At 35.4% G+C, this 15,916-nt stretch overlaps 1 protein-coding gene across 1 annotated transcript in view; it reads left to right on the top strand.

Annotated features, from left to right (window-relative positions):
• Positions 1-15,916, top strand: part of LOC109539669 (contactin-2) — a 42,766-nt gene that overhangs the window by 11,120 nt on the left and 15,730 nt on the right. Inside the window, exons 2-4 of the mRNA XM_048668282.1 lie at positions 4,037-4,232; positions 8,519-8,793; positions 13,127-13,309. Coding sequence (XP_048524239.1) covers positions 4,037-4,232; positions 8,519-8,793; positions 13,127-13,309 — 654 coding nt within the window. The remainder of the gene's footprint in view (positions 1-4,036; positions 4,233-8,518; positions 8,794-13,126; positions 13,310-15,916) is intronic.

The following is a 15,916-nucleotide window of genomic DNA, read 5'->3' as shown; positions in this document are numbered from 1 at the left end:
ACGAAACGAAAGAAAATTATTAAAAAATAAAATTGTGATAATGAAAAATCAAATGAAAATATGGCCAATTTATTGAGTGTATTAAGTCTTGAGGTTTGAGAAATGTTCTCTTATGTTCTGTCCGTTCTGCAGTTAAGATTAGGTGCTAAGCGCGAAATGTTAAAGTGTAAAAGTGTAACTATATCGGGAACGAATTGTCGAAGCAAGATCCAAAAGTGTACGTTTTTACGTAAAAATGGTTGCAGAATCAATGTTTTTAATAGAAATGTTGAAAAAGTGTGTCGGCCTAAAATAGCCTTATAAATAAAATACGTTTTTCCAGCTGTTATTTGTTATGTGATTCTTGAGATTTTCCAAATAAACGCAAAATCCAGAAATTATTCCAGCACCAATTGCACAAAATGACATAAGAAATCCTAGTTTTGCCATTTTTCAAAGCAACAGTATACGCAAGTGTGTAACCCCTAGTGAATTTTTAGTAGAAAAACCTGAAATTGCGACGATTTCAGAATCCAAGTGTTCAAATAACCACTTTTTTAATGCATTGTTTGACAGACTGGACCAGAGTACTTTCAGACTATACCTGGTGTTTTAGCTCAATTAACCTTGCATTGTTTTGAGGCTTTTGGATGAACAAAGTCGGGAAAGCTGGTCATTTTCTGAGAAGACAATCCCAGATTAACCCCCTTGCTGCAACTAGCAAAAAACAGTGAAATTCCTTAGATTGATTAGTCCATTTTGGTGAAAAATACGTTCAAACATGCTGAACTTGCGTTGTTTAAATAAGCTGAACTCTTCACTTCCATTCCAGCAAACTGGTTTCTTTTCATTGGCTAAAGGTCTGAACTTATCGCTTGATATAGAGGTTGGCTGGATTGTTTGCTCTCACTCTCAGGCTTCGCTTTTCAAATTGCTCGATTTCCAAGATTGATTGGTGAAACTATTCCATGGATTTTTAACTATTTCTTCTGCAAGACAATTTGTCTTATTCGCGTTGTGGAAAATGAGAAAGATTCCATTACCATTTTTGCTGATAGTGGAGCGGCGCGGCGAGGATAAAAATTAGCATATTCCACCTTGCATGCATGAGAGCGATATATTCTTACTGGTAATTTTACCCGCTAATCTAAATTGGTTAGCAGTTGCTTACAGGGTTTTTACGGCCCCGTGTTCGCGGTAAAAAAAGGCATTTTGACCCATAAAATTTCAAAGTGCGCCTTATACGACTTTTTATAATTCATATTTGCGTGCGTGGTAAATAAAAATTAACAAGTTATGACATTTTCCGTGAAACTACCCACAATGTCTTAGCCATTACATTGCGCTTTCTGGTAATGTTTTTTTGATTGATTGTTTTCGATCCCCTTTTATGTAAACCCCGCATATATCGCATGCCTTATGACCATTCATGAAAGTTTTCTTATGGACAAGCCCTCATTTCTTATTTGCTATGTCTTAAGCACGGAAAACGTACGCTTCTTCAAATAAAAACCCGTTTACAATTGCGGCTAATAAAATAAATTCTGTTGTATTAAACCTTGCACTCTGTGCCATTTTAAAGTTTAACTGGAGCAAAATGCGGAAGTGCAAGACATTTCACGAGACGTAAACTGAATATGCGGATTCATATTGAATACGGTCATTTTGTTTTATTGAAAGATAAAAGAATTTTAGAACAACTTTATTGCCACGACAAATACCTCGGGAACTTGGGAAAATGCGGAGCATTTTCTTTATATTTTACTCTTCTGGAATTTTCAATTAATGTTGTTTTTGTTTCGGCCACTGCTATTCGGGTGGAAATATCGGCGGGGAGCGCCACTGTGACTGCGACACCATAAAACATCGAAATCTCAAGACAAAGCCCTAAAGCGAACTTTCCAGAGTCTTTCCAGCTGTGTTATCTACCGCTACCAACTTACACACAACTTTTTGCAAAAATAGCAAAGTAAAACTGAGCAGTGAAACGACATTTTCCGCTACATTTAGTGGAGATAATTCCAAACGAGCTTGTTTTAGTCATGTACAGACCAGAGCCAGATACTCCATGGGGAATGTTTAACGGAATATGAGCGGCATTGATTTTATCTAATAGTTATTGAGTTACTGAGCAGCCAGAAAGATTCTTTGAAGATTGGTAAAAACGGTTCAAAATTCAGGACTTACTTTTGAGGTACTTTTTGTCAGAACCAGATGATGAGGAAAATTAAGCATTAGACAGACTCTTTTGCTCCATGAATGGTAAAAACTGTACTTAAGTAATGACGGCTTGAATCTTAGTAAATTGATCGAAATTCGAAATTTTTACAAGCAATTTCGCGACGTTACAAATGGAATTGCACACATCTGCAAACGATCCTGAATTTTTTTTTTCTAAATCAGATCACGGTGAAATTTTGAGTTTTTACACGATGTTGCCAGAGGAGGCTCAAAAGCCCTGATTTTTTTATTCGATTGGCACTGTTGAATTTTAGCAAACGGCTGGTTTTAAAATGAATATTTCGGCACAGCTGCGAGCTCTTCTTTAAAAATTCATATCTTGACAGAAAGGACAAGTAGAAATATAAAATTTTTACCCGATAAAGCAGACATTCGGTGCTCAGATTGCTAACAAATTCAGTCAATTTTTGCTAAATTCGGAAATTTTGCTACTCTGTAAATAGGAGTTCTAAAATTAATTTTCAATACAACTGCAAACTTTTCTTTAAACATTAATATTTTCAAAGTCAAAGCAAGTTCAAAGTTGCAATTTTTACAGGATATAGCAAACATTTAGGATTTAACCAGAGGATAGTTTCGTTCAATTTGCCCAATGTTCTGAAATTTGGTCATTTTGCTAGTGCTGATTAAATAAGTTCACACATTTGCATGCTTTTCTTTAAAAATGCATATTTTCTAAGTCTGAACAACTGGAAACTTGGAATTTTCACATGATGTAGCAGACAATTGAGGCTCAAAGTGGGAAAAAGTTGAAATTGTCACAAGATATAATAAAGGCTCATGGAGCAGAAAATTTTCTAGAGTTACGCTAAATTCTGAATTTTGGCATCTTGCGCGAATCCGAAAATGAAATTTTTGCACATCTGCAAATTCCCCTATAAAAATTCATATTTTCTCATCCAGATTCAAGCTTAAAAGTTTTACAAGTCATAGCCGATAATTGAGGCTCATGGTGTGCAAATTTTCGTTGAATTCTCGCAAACTGCTGAAATTTGTCAACTTTGTAAATGCAGGTCTCAAAATGAATATTTTCATATATATATAAGCCAAAGACCAAAGAACCACCAAACTTAAAAAGTATTTTTGGAAAACCATAGTAGTTTGGGACTGTAGCGAATTATCGTTTGGTAATTTTAGGATTTTCATGTGTTTCCAACTCGATTTGCTGTGGTTCATGTATGTGTTTTTTTTTAACCTTTTATAGGTTGATATTTCTAAACAAAGCTAAATCGTTTGGTTTAGGGAACACCACTGAACTAATGGTTTCAATCGACAAATTGCAATTATAAATGAGCAATTCCAATTCAATCAGGCGGTTGTAAATTCGCATAAACTCGCTTTGTGCATCTGAAACCACACACACAATTTGGTGCATGTGAGATATTTTAAATTCCACCTGCTTTTAAACTGCATTTCTGCTTTCAATATCTCTAGTTGAGTAATTACTCGATACTTTTTTTGAGCGAGAAACATTCGCATTTGAATGACGCCCTAAATGATTGTTGTGTGTTACAAGTCAAGAGCTGTTGGAGCCGGTTCTTCATTAAAACTGCTCGTTTTCTTCAAAAATAGGCCTTTGAATGGGCGTAGCAGACGACTAATAAGTTCAAAAGTGGTCCTGGAACCGCTTGCTCGTAACCGTCAAACAGCTTGTTCCACATATATGATTTTTATCAAACAACAAGAAAAAAATCCTTCATTCTGTTCTGATGGCCCTAAACTACAAAAAATACAGCCGCAGAATCACTTAGGAATTCTTAGTACCCGGAGCGACTTGCTTTGTTTATTCCCTCTATTAAAAACCAGCGCTCAATAGAATCTTTATTTTCAGGAGCTTGCGGCGTCCATTCTGAAGAAGTTGTAAGGGATGCTCGTGAAGGCCAAGATGTGACATTAGAGTGCAGATTTCCTCCGACTTCCGTCGGCTCCTTGTCCTACTATTGGATAAGACAGTCGAAAACTGGCCACGACAATGTCGCCATCAAGGAAACGCCATTTGATCCCAATTACAAGTAAGTTGGAAGATTAATTTCGTTTTAGCTTGTAAACATCTTGCCGGCTTTGTTATCAACCCGCCTGCTAGAAATTTGCTTAGTCAGGAAATGTGGAATGGGACCGAAAAAGTTCTAACTGGAGCATGCCAAATAGTTTTGGTTTTATTAGAGTTGAATTTAGTTAATTATATTAACTGGTAACTCTTTGGAAATCCATCTTGGAAATGAAAGAGTTCCTGGCCAGTAAGCGACTTTGTGGAAAAATGTTGGAGGTTCACTTCAACAAAGAGCCAGCTTGTTTCGTATTCTCGCCGTTCCATTTCGGTTGTTTTTTGATCGAATTCATATCGGAAGACATGCGTGATAAAATCACACTGTTGGCTCTTTTGCGGTTTCCAGACTGCGACATTGATTTCGATCTGTTTCCAAAATACGAGCCTCAACGGCCGGAACTTCAAAGGCACGAATAATTTTCACTTTATTTACAAAGAAACGTATTTCCAGAGAGGTTTTTCACGTTGTGCGACGCAGTCTACATAATAATGCGCGGCAAAAAATAATTAATAGGACAGAAGAGAGGCGCAGACACTGAACCGAGCGAATCCTAGTTCCTTTGACAAAAGAGGAATTTTTACCTACGGGAAACGTGCTCTGGAATATAACGAGCAGGCTCGAAGAGCTGAAATTAATTGATATTTTGGGGTCAGGTGTCTCGGGTTTTTTCGCGAAAGCTCATTAATGAGCTCGGGATTAACTCCATTTTGCGACTACAATAACTAGTCAGAGTGTAAAGTTTCAGTTTAAATCTTGCAGTGCATTAAAGGCGATGGAGAGGCTTATAATTAACCATGAAATTGCAATATTGCAGTCAAAGGGCAAATTATGGACTACTTTGCATTTCGCCCAAATTAGCCGAAGATCATTAGTTTGGAAATCTGGTCAAAGCGCGTAATTAGATGTAGAGCATGACAACTAGTGAACATTGCACATGGTGAACTAATATTAGGTGGGACTGAAACCTGATCGCAAATTGACTAATAGTTTTAGGATGGTGTAGCCAATTAGTTCGGGACTGTTTACCGCAAGAAATTTCGCTGGAAATCGATTTTTCGTTTCGATGCATGAGACAGTAGTTTTCCCAACTGATCAACAAGTTTCCGATTCGGTCCTTTGGTCGTCCACTTTCCATTAGTGATGTCTGTGTTGTAAACACGCTGAACTTAACTTCGACCTAACTGGCTAAATTGACCCCGATACAAAATCCAAATATGCCGGGGTCCGCTTTCCGGAACAGTTTGACTGAATAATTTACGCTGAAAGGGAGTCAAACCTTTAAAATTAGGGGACCAATTAAGCACTTTGCTCTCCCGCCTTCAGTGTCGTCCAAGTGCCGTTTAATGGTCAACTTTTTCAGTTGGAGATTGATTTTCTGTTTGCCAGCAATATTTAATGCCGGTCTAAAACCGCAAATCCAGGGCGCATCTTTATCTGGCATTTCACCAGTTTATTAACGAATTATGACATTTTCGGTGCCATTTAAATTCAACTAGGAAATTATACATAAGTGCCCTTTTACAGGTTGAGGTCAGAGGGTATTTTTATCGGGCAATAGCCGAGTAATGTTAATTGAACTGCAAACTCTCGAGGAAATGCGCAAAATTTCGATACTTGTTCATTCGAATAAGTTAAAACTTTATTTTGTTATTTTGTCGAAATTTGAAGAACAAAAAACATTGAAGTTTGGTATAGAAAACGTGATGAATTTGGAAGTACTAATGTCAATATAAAACCAGAAGGGCAAAGAAGCGACAGGAAATTGATGAATTTTTCATGGAAAAACATTGATTTTAAGACAGAAACTAAAAACGCCTTTTTTTTTGTTAGCTTACTACTTTTATAAGAGTGTTCTTTGCCAATTCACTAAACTTCCCAACTCATCAGTGAATATGAAAAAATTGCCTTTCATCTTATGCAATTGAGTCATCTATTCCTTTGGGCTTGATTGTCTATAGTGATTTTTCTACTTTCTCTTAAATAAATTGCGATATTACATATTGCTTCCAATCAACGCAAATTTCGCTCAAAGTGAGTTTCTATCAAAATTTAAATAKCAACAGATTSTTGGTAGAAGATTCAGTTCAAACGTATTAATTCAAGGTTTWTTATCTTTAWTATTATGATGTTTCGTACTTTTATTTATCTTTGTTAAWGTTGCAAWTACTTGCAAGATTGAAACTAATTTACAAACACATCTGATASAAGGTTTATATTYTTCAATATTTWCAGCCAAGRAAATTTTTTATCTTAGTTGAATACTGTTGTYAATTGTTAAKSTWRAAACATCCAARCAATTAAAGAATSTGGATAATGAAAATAARARWTCAGATTAATTGCACTTAAATGTKTTCACAYGAGTTGATTATGCTGTAAGTAAGTTTMATTTAAACCTTCCTTTCCAACTGGTGCAAATAATTAAAATTGAATCTTCAGTTTCAACTTTTAAAGGAAMAAATRCCTTAGTTTTTCGAGWAATTATGATGTTTTTCTCTAGAAGTTTCAATTGCGTATGACAATACTCTTAGAMACTCTTAAGGACCAGTGACTAACTTTTCAGTTTTTCAGTATTTTATGCTAAAAAAACAATAAGGTAGTTTGCTCGAAAGCTTACAGCGGACCAAAAGTTTCTCTTAGTCTAAAAGATTAAAAACTCGCAGTTTCGAAAGTTAGCCACTTGTGTTTTCAGAGAAAACAGAGATGAAACAAAAAAGTTTTAATTGCGTATGAAAAATCCTTATTTTTTCCTTAAAAATCGGGAAATTGCAAATCTAAGGTCGAAAAAACTAGAACACAAGCGTGTTTTGAAAAAAGTAGCAAGTTTTGCTCAAAGTTCACGCTTTTGTAATTTTGTTCATGATATTTCGAAAAAAACACAAACATATGTAAAAAACTCAAGCGACTAACTGTTGCAGTTTTCAGCCTTTTAGCCTAAGAAAATTATTATTTTTGACGTTTCGCAAGCACTAGTGGCTTGCATCTTCAGAGGTGGTGTGCTCGAACGCTTATAGTGGGCCAAAAGTGTTTTCGTAGTCTAAAAGTCTAAAAGATTTAAAAACTAAACAGTTTGAAACATTTCACTTCTCTTGCGATTTCAGACATGAATCAAAAGAGTTTCAGTTGCGTATAAAAAATGCCTCAAAACTAATTCTTAAGTAAGTTATGAAAAAGTAGCAACTTTTGCTTAACTTACGCGCATTTATAATTACGCGAAAATTTTTCGGAAAAAGCACAAACAAATACAAGTATTATAGACTAAGAAAGGAATAATTTTATTTTGACGTTTCGCAAGCACGAGTGTGTGTTTGAAAAGTTTCATCACTTTTTGTGTTTTCAGAGAAGAAATTAGTCCTAGTCTAAATTACTGAAAAAGTCCATAGTTTTGCATTCATTTGGTCCATCAACGGCCACGATAACCGAAAAACCTCAACCGTTGCAAGAAATTGCAACACAACAATTTACCAAAAAAAGTGGATAAAATTTTCTCCATTTGCTCGTCGACTCTTTGCCAAGCTTTTGAAAACATAAGTTAAATACTTGGAACAATCATAAACAATTTCGTTAAATTCTTGAACGTTTTTGATTGATTCCATCATTAAACCTTCACAGTAATTTTTTTTCAAGTTTGATAGTGTTTTTTTATATTTCTATAAGCTTTAGTGAACTTTGACAAAGCATGCCGAAAAATGTATCAGCAAGGTGAACGTAAAACCTGTGAACAATCGACCTTTGTTGATCGATTATCCTCCTCATACCCATCCTACTTAGAGTTAATTAGTATCCTAATCCTGATTGCCATTAAGATTTAGTCGCGTTTTTGATTATTTACGGCCGTAGAGTTCCGGGAGGATTTACGACGGGTTTCGAGTAGAAAGCCCTTTTCATTCGTTTCCATAATTCCGAATGGAGAATAATTTGCTGAGCCGTGCTCCTTGTCGGCGGATTTTAAGTGTGAAGTAGTAGTTCGAAATTTCATTCATAATTAATTTCGTATTTATATGGAACGATTATACTCGACGGGGATCCTTCAGGCCCAATTTGTATTCACAGCTGCCAGACGAGGACATCCGTTCTCTGATATTTCTTAAAACAATGCGACGAACATCTCCATTGAATTTTTATTAAAATCCTGACAAGATTTTCATGTTTTCGTAATATACTGGCACGTCCGCCACCCATTGTTATAACTTACGTGACAATACTAGAAATCTCAGCTCTGTTCGTACTTTTATCAACTCTTTTTCTTCCAGGTTAAACTATCACGTCGATGAAGGAATCTACGACTTGCTCATCAGCAACGCTTCATACGATCGAGACGATGGAAAGTTCGAATGCAAAGTGAAAGCTGCTGGCACTGGGGAGAATATCCATGTGCAGAGGTACGCTCTAACGGTACTGGCTACTCCTCAACCTCCTCAAATCGCGCCCGGAGCCAGAGTAACCTCAACAGAAGGCAAACGACAAGAGCTAACATGCAGCTCAGTAGGAGGCTCGCCTGATCCGCAAGTGAAGTGGTATCGAGAAGGTAAGCAACGATTTGAATATTTCAGACATCAGCTCTAATATTTTGCAGAACTGAACGTCTTTATTTCTGCAAAGTTTCGTCTCTACGCTCAAGGCAATTGTTCATTGTCTTTTCATCAAAAGCCGCCATAAAATGCTAAATTGTGCGTTACTTTTAGTCTCTACTTTTAAACAAGTTTCTTTGAAAAGACATTTCCATATGGAAAGAAGCGAACAAATTGCGGAAAAGTGAAATCCACTCAGAGCTTTTCGCCCAGCTCGAAAGCTATTCGTGCCTCCGTTTTCCCGACGAAGAGTTTTCTTTTTCGTAGCTGAATTATGCAACTTAGCTTTTCTGTTGCTGGCGTTGCAACCGGCAAAAACGCCTGTTTGTGGAAGCCACTAGCCATTGTTTAACGATTGTAGTGTTTGGTCCAGATGGATGAAAATCCCCATTGTTTAAATGTATGTCGGAATCCACTTTACGGCATAATGAATTTTAGTTTCCAAGTGTCAGCACGCATTCTTAGTCCCAGAGTTCTGAAGTTCTAACAGAACAGACGATCGGTTATTGTTTAAAACAGAGCCAGTTACTAGCTACTAGCTGGGTTCTATGGAATGAATGCGGTTTGCAGGAAGGCTTGGAAATTTGCTTCGTTAGTCTCAAGAAGCTATTAAAGGAGCTTCGCTAGTAACAATCTTAAGGTGAAATTTTAGTGTGCATTGTTTCACGCAAATTTCGGTCGATTTATAAAGTCAAAAATTGTTTTTTTCAATAACTCACTTTGCTTTAAAAGCTTTGCATACGGTGTAAACGATAGAATCATGAAGAGTTTGATATTGAAGAGCATACAAGCTCGAATAAATCCATCCGAAAATGATGCCAAAGCGCGATTTAACGATAAAGTCTATGTTTAGCGTAAAAAATCCCAGAAAAAAACGTAAAATGCTGAAATACGAGAAAGTGTTGGGACAGCTTCCCAAACTTTCGAACTAGTTGGGGAAAATTTGCATTTTTCTTTTATCCAAATTTTAACGTCGAAAAGTTCAGGCGAAATCACGATATGCGTACTTCGCGTACAAACTTAAGATCTCAACGATTTTCATGAATAAGTAAATTGCAAAGAAATTAGCACGGAAACCAGCAAGAAAGTCGAAGAGAGTCTGAGTTTGAAGAGAAAACAAGCGCAACTAAATTGATCCAAAAACGATGCAAACGCGAGATTTACCAATAAAGTCGCGATAACTTGAACTGGAACTGCTTCCAAAACTGTGGAAGTAGTTGAGCAAAATGCATTTTTTTAACTTAATTTTTGTTTAAATACTTCTTCTTTAAGCCAACTCAAGCCTCATAGCGATAAAATTTCAAGAGAAAATTCTTAGACAGAAGCAAAACGTATTGAAATTTGCAAACTTTCACACCAGAAAAACTATGGTAGGAAGAACAACTTTGATTGATCCAATGAGTAATTCACTGCACATTAAAATATTTGCTTGGGAAATTTTCTTGCATGACTAAACAGGAAGGAAAAAAGCACGACATCCAGCGGCAAAAAGCAATACAGTCGAACCATGGAGAAAAAGAGTTTGAAAAGCATACAGACGCGAAAAACTCCATTCGAAAGCGATTCAAACGCGAATTTTAAGGACAAAGGCGTAATAAAATATTTGGCACCGAAAAATCATAGAAAACTAATTTTGCAATCCAAAAAATTAATGTTCGGACGCTTGCGACACAAATGCGTTTTTTAGCTTAAAAACAAATTTGCTACGTTTGCAGTTATTTTACGAACTAGGGATGGGAGAAAACATCGATGTTTTCCAAACAGTTCAGCACCGAAAAAATCCCCGAAAACCTAAATAATTTTAGCATCCAAAGCACTGGAGCTTGAATTTATATACGGAAATGCCGGTTTTTAGCTTAATAAAGGTTCCAAAGTTCCTTACATTTGCAGATATAAAACCAACCGAAATTAACTTGATTTTAATCAAATTTAAAGAGGAAATTAATTTTTTCTTTTAGTCGTTCATTTCCTCAATTTTACTCATTCATCCACTTCCATCCTTTCGTATGGAAACAAGATAGGAAACTATCGATAAAGGCAACACAGTCAAAAAATTCAGACACTGAATTTGAGAATAATACAAGAGCGAAAAAATTCTGCTGAAAACGATACAAGCACAAGTTTCAACCATAAAAGCAAATTATTTTGAACCAAAAAATCTGACAAAAAAGGAAAACCAAAAAATGTTGGAAAACCAAACTAGTTGAATTTATATAAAACTTTGCAGCTTTTCAGCTTAATGCAGTTTTCTTACATTTTTCTTGTTATGAAACTAACCGAAACAAACTTGACCCCCATAAAACTCCAAGCCGAAGCTCATAAACTTAGTCGATCGGATATGTAAAGTTTCACCCATAGAAAAAACTGCAACGTTGAGTTGCGAATGAAACGTAAAACAAAACAACTCCCCAACAGTTTCCTTTTTGACTTTGCAACATTAAGTGAAACTTACACCATTCGGCTTAATTACTGTACAATAATACAGACTGGCGTCTCCTACAAACTTCTTAATCGTCTTCCATTTCTCCATGCTCGAAGTTGCACTGTCGGCGGCGGTAAGAAGTCCTCTTCTAAACGAGAAATTTCCTCGTCGAGACCCAACTTAAAGGTGGGAGAGTCGACTTGTTTAATCTAGCAAGAGAAAAGCGTAAGGCGAAAAGGCAAAGCCGGATTAACTGGTAAGGGTGGGTTTGTCGTTCCACTGAATCCAACAAGTATTTACCTAATGGATCGCTTTAATACGTTACAAGTACAGCGAGCAAGGACGAGCCCGGGTTTTATTTTTTTCTGGTCGATTTCAGGAGTATTTTACGGAAAAACAACGGGTTTTTTAAATTGCTAATTGCCCCGACGCAATCCAAACTTAATAACGTTAATAATATGAAACTGAAAAAACGCCAATCTAAATGCAAATGCCCATCAATATTTACATTTATAACGAGTTAGTTCGCTTTGAATCTCCGAAATCGGCCGATTGTGATTTAAATTAATTTTTTCCAGCCTGAAAAGGGTTGGCCCTGGCAATTTACACTCTGGAAACAATACCCGGCTTAGTAACGCTAATGGCCAAATGGATCTGGTTTTACAGGGATCATTAGGCTATTCATATTAAATGACTGATTAATCGCTTTTTTTTCTTTGCTTCAGGGGTTTTATTTGACTTTTTCATAAACACGGCCAAAGGGGATAATGTATCATGTATTCACATTTGTATCTTGTTTCCATATGTTTCCGGCTAAAAGTGAATAGTTTAACTTTTGGATAAAATGTTGCTTGCTTTTCGGAATTTTGATCTAGTCACCGAACATTTTTTTCATTGCATTTAATGTTTTTTTTGTTGTGCGTGGTTTCTTCGAACAACTGTTTAACTGTTTATATGTTTGCCTCATTTATCCGCAAAGCACTTTGTATGCATGCACTCTTGAGCGGACTGCTATTTTGATAGGGACGGAAGTAACATTTTCGATAGTTTTGCAAAATATTCAATAGAACTTTGCGTCTAACCGACCACTTAATCGCTTTTTGAGCCACTCGACTGGGCACCGAAAGTTTCCGCACAGTGGTTCGCCCTCTTCAGGCTTAGCGAATTTAATCGAACTAGTGAATTACTGGATACCCCAAACCAATAAGGCGGAGGTACAACGTGTAATTTCAAGGCGCGTCTTCAGTTCCGACTGTGAGCTTTTTACCTGCTGAATTATGCAGGGACGTTTTTGTAGCTTGCCGTAAAAAAACTCCTCTTTATGTAAGTGGCTTCCCCTTACAAGCTCCAGTTTTGCTTATTTAAGCCCGAGAGTACTGGCAATTACGTAGTGTTTTTAGTTACATAGAAAACATTAAAAATATATGTTTACAGGCTTTGCATTATACAAGAATTTTTTAAAATTTAAATTTGCGCCTCTTTGCAACTTTATTTAAAGTAAAAAACTATCTTCAATTGAGATATTTGTTGTCAAAGGCAATGTTTAAGGGCAACAATACGTCCCGGCTATTCAAATGCGCTCTCAAAATCCTAAACACCCATAATTTAGCGAAACTTCCTTTCCCGTTTATGTCTGCGAGATAAAACTAACATCTCGGCCTCTATTTGCTCGAACATGAAAAGCACGGCAAACGTATGTGCGACATAAATTTATTCAAATTCGTATTTGTTCACAAAGACCGAATGAAACGAAACATGAACGAGTGGCGAAAAAATTACGAATAAAAAAGCGTTTGAGAAAATGTAAAAGAAGCCGCCGTATTTTTACAGCAACTGATAACTGAGACTAAGTTTGTGTTCTTTTTCAGGCTCAGTATATCCATTGGAAGCAGCGCTGAAGAATGGCGGGTCTCGCGACCAACCCACTACAGCCACTTTGACGATTACACCGACCAAGGATGATGATGAGGCGATCTTCAGATGCGAAGTTTGGAATCGCGCTTTGTCTCAAGATAAGCTTTTAACTGCCACTGTGTCTTTGAGTGTTCAATGTGAGTACCCACAGGAGGATTGAGAAATATTGACAAAATAGTGAAAAGTTTAGGCATTTATAAGAAATTATTGATAAAAATCAAAAGTTTTTTATCGATTATTTCAAATTCTCCAAAGGAAAAATTAGTTTGGGATTTTGCACTTTTTCGAATAGTTTTGATGGTTTCTTTTGGTTTTCTTATGGCTTCCTTGAAAGACTTTCTCAGATGAAATTTCTTTTTAAGTCGGAGCGAAATTGGCGTCTCTGGATTGACTTGATATCATTATGCAGTTTGCTTGATTGCAAGTCGAACAAAATACATAGAACATACACCTAGACGTGTAGCGCCTCTTTGTGCATGTAAAATATAAACAATGGATGGAATAAAAGAAAAAAAATGTCTGACCAGAATAACATTAAATACATAGTTTACTCAGATATTTTACTATCTCTAGCACCTCTAACTAGAAGCATTCTTGTCTCAAAAGAAGACCTGACTTAACTTTTATTACGAAAAAGTGTCCAATTCTTCTGCTGTTGGTGGTCAAAGTTCTTCAGTCAAAGAAATAGCGGGTAAATGATGCAATGGATTTTAATGAAATTCGCTGCAAATTTGTTCGTTTCTGAGTCGTCTGAGTTCATATTTGGATGAAGCATCTGAGTTCATACGCTTTGGGCAATTGAGGAATCCCTGAGTGCCTTGCTTCGGGCTACTAAAACTACCAGAACTTTTTATTTGGTAGCTGGATTCAACTGATTTTTTGTGAGTTGATGCACTAATCCCTCCTGGACATGTTCGTGCTCTTTGTAAAATTTTGCAGCTATCATGGTTTTAGGGCAAAAAAAATATTTCTGTCTCCTTGTTATTCAAAAGCTGCAAATTTTAAATTGGCAGAAAATCAGAAATATTTTTTTTTGTGCTAAAACTGTGAATGCCACAGGATTTTGCAAAGAGCACAAAAATACCAAAAAGTATTAGTGCATCAGCTGAAAAAATATGAGTAGACTCCAGATAGCAAATAACAAGTAGTTTTTCAAGTCAGTTCAGTCAGTCAGCATAATTTTCCGCTTCACAATTTAATAGAAACTTGAAAATATAGCGAAATAAATATATAGTAAATAGTTAAAGATGTAAATCAGTGACGAAGGCTTTTGATTTTGAAAATTATCAAGAATCGGATGTATATTCCGCCTCTACAAAAACTTTTTTTTTCATTAAAAAAAACGTTAACTTTCATATTTTAGTCGATCGACTCAAAATACAATTAACAGTTAAAAACTACAAGGTTTTGAACTTCTTCGTTGTCGAAAATAATAAAGAAAATTAAATTTCATGAACAATTTATCGATTATACAATTATGTATGTGGAGAGTTAGTTCGCTTCTTTTAAAACTTTTTTTTCTTGAAACATCTAGTTTAAACATGGTTGTTTTTTTCAAAAAACGATTCAGTTCAGAAAAACCTTTACTAATTAAACATATTTGATTTTTAGAAAGTCAACTTGAAAAATTGAATACATTTCTAAAAATGAAGAAGAGTCTCATTAAAYGCTTCAAAATTTTTAGCTGATTTTACATTCAAATTCTTTTCATGGCGGAGAAATGGATTCAATTCTGGAAATCCTCACTCTCAGAAAATGAGTTTTTAAACAAGATGTTACTCACGCCCTTAGCGATCCAAATCATACAAAAACAATATTAACTTTTTACTCTTCAGCTTTTATTCGAAGAATATCAATACAAGCTGCCCTGAAGACGGTGAAAAAATTAATCGCCGTAAGCTTGGTGGCTAAAAAACTTGTAAAAATTGCAGCTATCATGATTTTAGGGCAAAAAAAATATTTCTGTCTCCTTATTATTCAAAAGCTGCAAATTTTAAATTGGCAGAAAATCAGAAATATTTTTTTTGTGCTAAAACTGTGAATGCCACAAGATTTTGCAAAGAGCACAAAAATACCAAAAAGGATTAGTGCATCAGCTCAAAAAATATGAGTAGATTCCAGATAGCAAATAACAAGTTTTTGGTAGTTTTTCAAGTCAGTTCAGTCAGTCAGCATAGTTTTCCGCTTCACAATTTAATAGAAACTTGAAAATATAGTGAAATAAATATATAGTAAATAGTTAAAAATGTAAATCAGTGACAAAGGCTTTTGATTTTGAAAATTATCAAGAATCGGATGTATTTTCCGCCTCTGGAAAAACTTTTTTTTTTCATTAAAAAAAACGTTAACTTTTATTTTAGTCGATCGACTCAAAATACAATTAACATTAAAACTAGAAGGTTTTGAACTTCTTCGTTGTCGAAAATAATAAAGAAAAATTAAATTTCATAAACAATTTATCGATTATATAATTATGTATGTGGAGAGTTAGTTCGCTTCTTTTAAAACTTTTTCTTCTTGAAACTCTAAAACTCTAAAAAAAAACTAGTTTGAACACGGTTTTTTTTTCAAAAAACGATTCAGTTCATAAAAACCTTTACTAATTAAACATGAAATTTAATACAATTTTAAAACTGAAGAAGAGTCATTAAACGCTTCAAAATTTTTAGTTGATTTTACATTCAAATTCTTGAATTCAAAAGCATTCAAAAAATGTTACTCACGCCCTTAGCGATCCAAATCAT

This window comes from Dendroctonus ponderosae, unplaced genomic scaffold (genome assembly GCF_020466585.1).
Source record: "Dendroctonus ponderosae isolate FM_Combo_2020 unplaced genomic scaffold, Dpon_F_20191213v2 Dpon_F_20191213_7, whole genome shotgun sequence".
Lineage (NCBI taxonomy): Eukaryota > Metazoa > Arthropoda > Insecta > Coleoptera > Curculionidae > Dendroctonus > Dendroctonus ponderosae.
Note: the sequence above shows the minus strand (reverse complement) of the source record. Positions and strands in the feature narration are given on the sequence as shown.